The 10,012-nt window shown below is 50.4% G+C and overlaps 1 protein-coding gene across 1 annotated transcript; it reads right to left on the bottom strand.

Annotated features, from left to right (window-relative positions):
• Nucleotides 1-2,375: 2,375 nt before the first annotated feature.
• On the bottom strand, nucleotides 2,376-9,591 carry MUL1 (mitochondrial E3 ubiquitin protein ligase 1). Its single transcript, XM_024749891.1, has 4 exons — nucleotides 9,334-9,591; nucleotides 6,076-6,163; nucleotides 5,544-5,664; nucleotides 2,376-4,262 (listed from the first exon to the last, which is right to left on the bottom strand). The coding sequence occupies exons 1-4, from the start codon at nucleotides 9,451-9,453 to the stop codon at nucleotides 3,533-3,535; spliced, it is 1,059 nt and encodes a 352-aa protein (XP_024605659.1). The 5' UTR covers nucleotides 9,454-9,591; the 3' UTR covers nucleotides 2,376-3,532.
• Nucleotides 9,592-10,012: the final 421 nt, after the last annotated feature.

Raw genomic sequence — 10,012 nt, 5'->3', positions numbered from 1 at the left:
TTGAATGGTCAGGGAATCTGCTCTAACCAGGCTAATCTCAAAGGCCACCCCAGCTGCGAAATTCTGTGAACCACAAACACTCCAACAGCCGAGAGGCACCCATCCGACCCGTGGGGCTTAGTCGTTTTCAAACAATAAGGACACAGTAAAAGACAATTCTGAGGGCTTCCCTGGTGGCCCAGTGGTTGAGAGTCCGTACAAAAAAAAAAAAAAAAAAAAAAAAGACAATTCTGAGTGAGGGCAGGGACTGCATCATATTTGTTTCTGCATCCCTAGGCACAGAATACACATTTAGCAAATGTCTCTGAGATGAACAAATGCCCAGCAAGGATACCAAACCTGACAGCCTCTTCCTCTGAGCATTCGCGAGGCCCTGCGGGATCATCCCCATCAGATCTGTCCACACCCAGCCTAGGACCAGGGCTGCAAAGGGTGTCAGAGATTGGCCTGGTTTGTCACGTTGTTTGCTGTTTGAATTTCCCATCACCATTCTGAATGACCTAGGATTCTAAAGAGCTGCCTCCTGGCTTCTGCTCCACCAGGATAAGCCTCAGCCTGCGGTCTATAGAACCAGGGGATGTGACTCGTGACTGTCAAGGTGCTGACTAGCTTCAGTTGTTGCTTGAACAATTTCCCCTCTTAGCCTCTCAGCTTCAATGTGACTAAAGGCAAAGGGCTTTATAGTCAGACCTTGATAGCCTTGAGCAAATCACATAAGCTGTAAAAAGGGGTGATATAGCCTCCCCTGCTGGTTCGCCCTAAATCTTAGAAACATACTTGATACCTGGAGAGTCTAACATTGCCAGGCTCATGACTATGCCTGGCTGTAGGCAAAATGTAACCCTGCTGGACCTCACTGTTCTCACTTGTAAAACAGAGGGAACAATACCCACTTTGCAGGACTGCAAGCATTCATGCTTATCAAGTGCCTCGCACAGAATTTCAAAACACCAGGAGCAATTACTCAAGACGATCCCTGCCTAATGCTGTCTGCCTACATTAGAGGCTGAGCATAAGGGTTGAGTCAAAATTCACAACAACCCCACTGTCAGTTCCTTGTCTCCAAGTCACCTCCAACCCCCAGCCTCAGTCCCACGGATCGGTTTAAGCCCCTTCAACCCTGCTGGTGATGAGGCTCCTTAAATGGAAGGTGGGAACTGGCACGGGTGATGGAGAGCATGGGGCAGTCTCAGTCCAGCCAGGCTAGGACTGAGTGTGGACCTCAGATCCGGAATCCGGGTACGTGTGTGTTCGTGTTCCCAACCAGCTGCCACTTCCTGAAGCAGAGACGGTGTGCTGCTCCTGTCTCCCACGATGGGTAGCGCCACTCCACTGGGAGGAACACTCCACACACAATTACTCTGCCCAGGATTCGAGTCAGACCGGGGTAAGGGCAGGCTGCCTTTGCTGCTTTTCCATCACACGATCAGATCTACTCATGGAATCTAATGCCAAGGGCTGAACTCTGACCGATTAGCACACAAGCCCCCCACGTCCCCACACACAGGCAGCTCATTCATCCTCTAAAACCTGGACCCTCGCTCAAAGTGTCTGCTGAAAGGACACAGGAAAACGGCAGACACTTTGACACGCTCAGAGGTCAGCCCCATCAGTCCCCCTTCTCCCTGCCCGCTCCCTGCCACCTATGTGTAAAGCCAGGGTCTTACCGCCTCCCTGGACAGGACTCACTATGGGCAAGTGGGTTCGCACGTCCGCCTCCTCCTCCAGTGTGGCCTCATCCACTGACGTGGGGCACCAGCACCATGTGGGGCGTTCCCGTGAGCACTGAGGGACCCGTTAGCCCCACCACTGTGAGGAGGGTCAGGGGTCTGAAGCAGCTGGGAGTTTAAATGTGGACCCCCCCCACCCCCACTCGCTGTGTGTCCTTGAGCCAGTGAACATCCCCCCTCGGACCTTGCTTCCTCATCTGTAGGATGAGATGCCATAAGAGCCTGCAGGGTCTCGTGAGCATCGACTTACTATGAAATTTAAGTCGGAAAGAGCATCCGGTACATATGTTAGTGTCCTCCCTGCTGTCCCCAACACCCGTCCCATCCTCCCAGCAGGTGAAATCCCACTGCCTGTGTTCAGGACATCAGCACAGATGTCTTCAAAGACGACTCTCAGCGAGGCCAGGCGTGACCTGCGGGCACGTCTCCGGGGTTGCCCTCTCTCAGGCTGACCGGAGACCCCCCCAGCACCCCCCAGCATCCCCCACGCTTCAGCATCACCAAGCTGCACCACCTTGCAGCCAAGGAAGGACGCACAGAGGCCTCCAGGTCCCCAGCTCATTCCACCATAACAGGATTCAATGCCGTCCCGGGGCAGCTTCAGCCTAGCCGCTGAACTCTCGTTCAAAGCAAGAGGCTGACACGTGGCTATAACGTCTTTTATTTGTGCCGTCCATGCTGGACGCACAGAGAACCGGCGTCAGCCCCCTGAGAGCACCCCCATCTCCCCCGCACAAAGGAGGATCGGGCATGGATATTCAAAGCCAGGGAAGGGAGAGAGGAAAGCGCCATGCACGTGCCCTTGGACACTCAGAGGTGGTGAGAGAGGCTTCCCCACTTCTCCACACTCACAGACTCGAGCGGGACAGCTGAGGGGTGAGCAGGCCTGTGAGAAGGGCGGTGTGATTACACCCACGGGATGTGAACTTTCCAGGGGTGCGCTCAAGATGCCGGCTGCTACTTCTCCGTGGGGCCAGCCTTGGAGAGGAGCTGGGAAAGCCCGAGGCTGGGGCAGCAGTGCCCTTACTGCTTCCTCTGGGAAAACCAGAGCCCTCAGCCCGCTCAGGCCTCGGGAGTTCCAAGCCAGGGCGGACGCGTGCGCCGGTGGCCCTCTCGTTAGGTCCGTGGTGGCCCCAGCAGGGCTGCAGCTAAGCGGCCCCATCCTCACTGCCACGGGGATCACTGAATGGGCACCGGTCCAAGTGCCCCCGCAAATGACCTCTCTCCATTCTCTGACCAGAGTCCCGCCCTGTTAGAGGGCAGGTGCAGGATTTCACTTCCTTTTGTCCTGACACACGTGTGCGCACGTGTAGGAGGCCAGCACGTGAGGGAAAGGGACTCGAGTGACGCGTCCAGCCTGACAACTTTCTTCCGGGCTGTAAGCAAGGGGGAAGGAGACTGCGCAGTCTCTTCAGAAGCGGCTCCGCAAGGCAACTTTGCCCCCGCTCTGGCAGAGTCATTCAAGGCTCAAGTCCACAGGGACCGACACCTCACCAGAAAGGACGAGAAGACACCAGAACAGAAAAGCTGGAGGCCACTGACTTTGGCACTTGAGCGGTGAGCTGTCCTCAGCCACGCACGCTCAGGGCCTCCAGGGAAGGGACGCGGTGCCACGGCGCCTGCCCCAGGGTGCAGCTGTGAGTCTGTGCTCAGTGCCGGAAAAGGTCCCCTGCACATTGGAAGGGCCGCCCCCTGCTGCTGGGGCTGTGAGATGACAGCCGCCCACCACTGCTCTTCGAAAGGCCTGGAGATAAACAGCCCTGAAGCGGGGCGGGGGGTCTCACTGTGCGGCCTCGAGACCATTAGCTGTTGTACAAGGGAATCACCCGGGTGATCGCCTGCCTGCAGATGGGGCACCTCTTGGGCTCCGGCAAGGCGTGGTAGCACTCGGCGCAGGAACACACGTGCCCGCACTCCAGGAAGACGCAAGACCGGAAGCTGCTCAGGCACATGACGCAGGCGTTCTTCAGACTCTCCCGGTCCTCGGGGTTGGCTCGGCTCAGCAGCTGGGCCTCGTGCTCCCGGAACGCCTCCTCCATCTGCTGGAGGCGCAGTCGCTCTCGACGCTGCACATACTGCTTCCGGAGGATGAAGAAGAGGGTAGCGCACGTGGCAAAGCCGAACACCAGCGTCAGGACCTTCCAGAGCCTGACGCTGGACTCCTGCCTCTGCAGCAGGCTGTCGAAGTCCTGGCTGCTCAGGTAGTACTGCATGCCCTGCTTGGGGGGCTGCAGACGGATGGAGCTGCTGTCCAGGACCAGCTCGCCCACCCCCGTGAGGGCGGCCCCCACCTTCAGCATCTCCTCGGTCTCCTGGACGCCCTTGGGCTGCTCCCCACTGATGTAGTGGCCGATGACGTCCGTGAAGGACTGGACGGAGGGGTGGAACTTCTCGTACACCGTCTCCAGGCCCAGATCCAGCGAGTCCAGGGGCTTCAGCACCCGCACGGCCACATCCATGCCATCCTCGTGGGGCACCAGGTCAAAGGGCACCACGTTGGTCCTCTGGTGAATGATCTTGGAACAGTCGTTCCTACAAGAGAACTCAAGATAAAACAAAGGACGGCAGATACCTCGCACCCGGGCAGGGGTGGAGAGCACCTCGATGCCAGGAGGACAGTTTGAAGTCTGAAGCGAGTGGAAGAGTACAACAGAAACCACAACTGTCCAGAGCCTCAGAAGAGGGAAGCTCGGTTTTTTAGGTTCTCAGGCGATCTCAGTGGGCAACAAATATTGTCACAGATCACCTCTAATCTTTATTTCCCTTTGCCCCTGTAAGACAGACTGATTTTTTTTAATCTTAAATAAATGCCTCAAAAAAATTAAAAATAGAACTACCAGACGACCCAGCAATCCCACTTCAGAGGACATATCTAAAAGAACTAAAATCAGGATCTAGGAGAGGCATCTGTGCTCCCGTGTTCACTGCAAGGTTATTCACAACAGCCAAGAAACGGAAACGACCTAAATGTCTGTTGACAGATGAATAAAGAAAATGTGGTATATACATAACAAGGGAATACTATTCAGCCTTTATAAAAATAAAAATTAAAAAAAAAAAAGGAAATCCTGCCGCATGTGACAACATGCATGAACCTGGAGGACGTTAAGCAAAGCAAACTGAGGCAGACGGACAGAAGGACAGGTACTGCACGATTCCATTTACATGAGGTATCTGAAGTAGCCAAACTCATAGAAACAGTAAAACAGTGGTTGCCAGGGGCTGAGGGAAAAAGAAAATGGGGAGTTGCTGTTCACTGGGTGTAAAGTTTCACTTCTACAAGATGAGTAAGTTCAAAATTCCCTGTACAACCTTGTGCCTGGGGTTAACAGGACTGTACTGCTGTACTTAAAATTTGGTTAAAAGGGAAGATCTCAGGTTAAGTGTTCTTACCACAATAAAAATTAAAATAAAATAGAAATCCAAAACAAAACCCTCCTACGATCAGCTGGAAAAATGGAACTCCATGTAATAGCATGAAATTATCTTAACAGGTACTGAAATCATTAACCCATGCCATACTTCAGTGTTTCTCAAACCTTAGTGTGCATATCCACAGACTCCAGGTCCCCTATCCTGGAAATTCTGGCTCAGTAGGTCTGGAACGGAGCCCAGGAATCTGCATTTGGACAGGACGCCTAGGTGACGGCAGTGGAAGAGGTGCTCAGACCACGCACAAGAACATAAGCAGCACCGAGAGACCGGTCTCCGCCCTGTCTCGGGAAAAGCTTGAAGACATGGAAACAGGGCCAGGACACCGACACCTGAACCGACCACCTGTGTGGTTTGGGCCCGTGGAGCAAGGCCACGCACCAGAGGCGAGTTGTCCGGTTCCACACCATCTTGTGCTCCTGAAGCGTCAGCCGCTGGATCACCCCCTTGCAATTTTCTACAAACTGGCTGTTAAGCGTTTCTTTAACAGACCGAACGGCTCCTGAATGGAAACAAATTATTTTATTTCTGAAGAACTGTTCTGCCCTTTCCTTTAAAGTAATTTAAATTTTGTCTTTCGTTTGAGTGAGTTTAATTAATCAACATGATGAAAACACCATCACCGTAAGTTATGCTTTGGGGCACTCTGCTAAGCAGTTTACACGGATCACATCATTTCAGTTTTACAGCAACCCTGTAACGTATATTTTAGAGATGGAGCGATGACGGTTTGAAAAGGTTGCATAATTTCGCCAAGATCACACAGCAGTAACACAGGTCTTTCTGACCCCAAAGTCCAAGTTCTGAACCACTGCCCCAAGGCTACAAAAGGCCCTCAATGTCAGCCAAGAAGATCTTTACCAAACTTTCAGAAGAGGGAGTTATTCTTCATTTTACCAATAAATAAACATACCTTCAATAACAGCGTAAGGCACACATTTTCCTGGAGCTTCTGAAAGAATACTCTTTAAGTCTTCACCCAAGTGGATTCTTTTAGCTCCCTAAATGGAAACAACACATTGAACTGACTGCTGAACACTGATATGCTCAAACAAGTGAAAAAAGACTATTTACGTTTTTCACGTTGAGAGACTAAGGACATCAGGCAGGAAGGAGACTACGGAGAATCTGATTCCAAAGCTGTGTCCCAGAACCATATAAACAGGCTTGGGGCAGCGCCTCGTCTCTGCCATCTGCAGAATGGGGGTGCCACTTACACTCTTCCTCCAGTTAACCAAACATTCACTCCTTTTCATTTTAGCTTTTTAAGAGAAAAATATAAAAGATACTAATCAATTTGTATCCCATAGATCTGGATGTAATTTGATCTCTTCCTGACAACACAGGACCACGCAGCCAAAGGGCTTATGCGTAAAAGCACCTCAAGTAGTGACCAGTACATGGTAGGGGCTCGGACCATGGTAGGTATAATTATCACCGGGCCCTCGTCAGTTCACGCTCTGCATGAGACATTATAATAAAGGACTGCCTTTGCATTACAGGGCAAGGCTTCGAGAACTGGTGCCAAACACTGTTCTTCTACTTTTCAGTTTGCCTCTCTTCCCTCATAATCAGGCGAGCACAGTTACCTCTGCTGCTACCCTCCTCTCACAATCCCCAGTTCTCCATCCCTTCCAATTCAGTTTCCAACCTGCCGTGCTTGGGAACCAACCAAGCCTGTTACTGCTGCATCAAAAGTAAGATAAAATTAATAAAACCACTGAACATTTCCTGAACCAGGCGCTGTGCTGGGCGCTAGGGATTCAGGGATGAATGAAGGACAATTCCTGCTTTCAGGTATTTCCATCAACAAATCTTACGGACGCCAGATGAGTAACCTCTCAAGAGGTGAGGAGGTACTGGATACATACTAAGGTCACTCTAAGTTTAAGCTGCTGCTACGCAGTAAAAAACAGGAGCAAGGTCAATAGAAACGTATTAACCATGTACACTGGGAAGATAATGAAAACAATGGCAATAACGACAACTAACCCTCAGTTTATTTGCTCCTTTATTATCTCTCTCTCCCTCCACTGGACTATTGAACTTAGGAGGGCTAGGACCTTGTTGGTCTTGTTCACTGCTGTCCCCCTAGTGCCGAGAGAGTGCCTGACACATAGCAGGCACTAAATACATATTTGATGAATAAATTAGCAAATAAATAAGCACTTAGATATACTACATTCCAGGCACTCTGCTAAGCACTTTCAATGCATAACCCCATTTAATGCTCATACCATCCCTATACGGCAGACATGATTATCCCCAATTACAGATAAGGAAACTGAGGCTCAGAGAAGTGAAGTAATTTGCCCGAAGTCACACAGCTAGTAAAGTATCCACCATGGGATAGTTGATTAAATTATTTTAAAAAGGGAGGGGGAATTCAGTCAGAAAGACCTGGGATTGAATCAAGCTTCAATGCATCTGCTGTGACTTTGGGCAACTTAATTTATCTGAGTCTCAGTTTCAAAACCTGTAAGAGGTGGGGGAAACAATCTCACAGGATTTTCATGTGGATTAGATGAAACTTAAGTGTGAAAGAATCCAGACCAGGGGCTGGCACATAGTAGGCATGTGATAAATATGCATTCCCATCGCTATGAGAGATGCAAAAGGATAAGACAGAAGCCCTACTCTGTAAGTTTCATAATCTGATCAAGAAAATAGAACCTAAAATATGAGAAGTCCCAACTGTTTTTCCAAGAAGGGGCTATTTCTCTCATCCTCATTTAGGAACTAATCAGCAAAGCTTTTAAGGTCACCCAAAGGTGGGTCACTGCTTCAGAGGATCCCACCTCCCGCCAACTTGATACCAATGTGATTTCTGATTCGGAGTCAGAAAGTAAGGTATCAGTTACAATCACAGCCAATCACTTCAGGAGTAACTTATTTAATTAAGCAAACAAGAAGGCAGCTGGAATCTCACCAGGATGTCATTCACACCACAAATTCAATTCCTTGGTAACTAGGTGCGTTCCAGGCAGATTCCAAAACTCCCTTCATGGCAGGGATTTCGCACATTTGTTTCTAAGCTCTTAATGTAAACAATCTGATGATAATGAAATTAGGTCTAGGAATCCGTCTTTCAAATAAATGTCAAATTAAGCCCTAACTGTTGTATTATGAAATTGCAGCCAGAACAAATCCACAAATATTTACTGACCATCTACTCTTTGTTAAGCACTGGATTAGAACCTAGAAGGAAAGAAGAGTAAATAAAATCCTGTCTCTGACCTAATGAGGTCCATCTCTCATGAGCTGCTCACACATTCACAACTGAGCAATGTGGTCAACAAGAAAAAATCCTATACTTGGAATCAAAAGACCTAAGTTTAAGTTCCAAGCTGACTAGCTGTATAGACCTTTCCTCGGAGTCTCGATTTCTTGATCTGCAATCCGGAGGTCATTTTAACCACCCCAATAAATTACTGTGAAGAGAAACTAAAACCAAGATGGAAACGTGCTGTGTAAGTTGTAAAGTGCAGCTCAGGAAAGGGAGTGGCATTTTCTAAAGGGCTATTAATATAAAAAGGAAGTCTTTCAGAAGCAAGGAGCTGAGTGGTTATGTAGTGGGTAAATCTAGGGCTTCTGTATTTGCAGTTCCCTCTGTCTGAATTACTCTTCCCCAGGCACCTGCACTGCCCCCCTCAAGTCTTCCTGGGCTCTGCTCAAATGTCACCCTATTTAAGTGTCACCTTATTTAAATGTCACCCTTTCTCCAGCACTCCATTTCCTCTCTTCCTTGCATTACTCTGTAGTATTTATCCCCATGTGTCACGCCATCTGATTGACTTGTTTATTGTCTGTCTGGTTGGACTAGAATGGACTCTCCATGAGGTCAGGGGCTTCTGTCTGTTCCACCCACGCGATACCCTCAGCGCCTGGCGCATAGCAGGTGTTCAATAAACATTTGTCGAATAAAATAATTAAGTCAAGATTCATTCTGAATAACGAGAGGGACTTAGGAGAAAGGGGACAGTAAGGCAGTTATCACAAGACCGGAGTTCTGATCCTAGTTCCTTCGTCTACCGGCCGGGCGACACCCTCTCAGAACCTGTTTCCTTCTCTTGGATCTTTTCCGAGGGTGTAACGGCCCACGGCGAATCGGGGGCTCACCATTACCCCGGGAAGGATGACCGGCTGAGGTCAGACGGGCGCCAGCACTGACCTTGAGCTCTTGGGCGACCTGGGCCTTCTGCCGGTACAAAGAGTACAGGACAGCGGTGACGACAGAGCTGGTGCCCAGGAGGATGAACTGGCCCAGCGAGGGCCGCCCTCCGCTCTCCATGGCCGCGCCGAGCCCTGGGCGCGGACTGGGACGCCGCCGAGGTCAGGCCCCACGACGCGCGACCTCCGCCCTCCGCCTCGCGCCACCTCCCTTCACCCGGAACCGCACCCCCAGCACTGTCTCTCCCGGAAACGCGCAACCGGTCGCCCAGCGATGACGCAAGACCTGGAACTGGAAGTGGGGCAGGGCAGAGCAGACCGGAAGGCGCCCCGTGACCCTTTCGAAACTTGGTGCATCGGCCGCGACTGTGTCGCCCGCGCCGCCACGGTGTCAGTCCTTCAGGTTTCCTGGGGTTATCGCGTTGTTTGATGGGTCGTTTGATGACTCCGGCATTGGATTGGGAGGAAAGAAGAGAATTAATGTTTAGTAAGCACTTGTGAGTATTACACATTTAAGCTTCAGTGCAAACCTTGAGTCTTGGCTTTTATTCTTCCTTTTTACAGGTGACAAAACTGAGGCCAGAGAGGTTAGGGGGTGTGCCCCAAGTCACACTGCTAATGAGTGCTGGAGAGGAATTTACCAGACAACAGAACTTATTACCTCCAAGAAGGCAGGTTAT

The sequence above is a fragment of the Neophocaena asiaeorientalis genome, unplaced genomic scaffold (assembly GCF_003031525.2).
Source record: "Neophocaena asiaeorientalis asiaeorientalis breed wild unplaced genomic scaffold, Neophocaena_asiaeorientalis_V1.1 scaffold275, whole genome shotgun sequence".
Classification (NCBI taxonomy): domain Eukaryota; kingdom Metazoa; phylum Chordata; class Mammalia; order Artiodactyla; family Phocoenidae; genus Neophocaena; species Neophocaena asiaeorientalis.
Note: the sequence above shows the minus strand (reverse complement) of the source record. Positions and strands in the feature narration are given on the sequence as shown.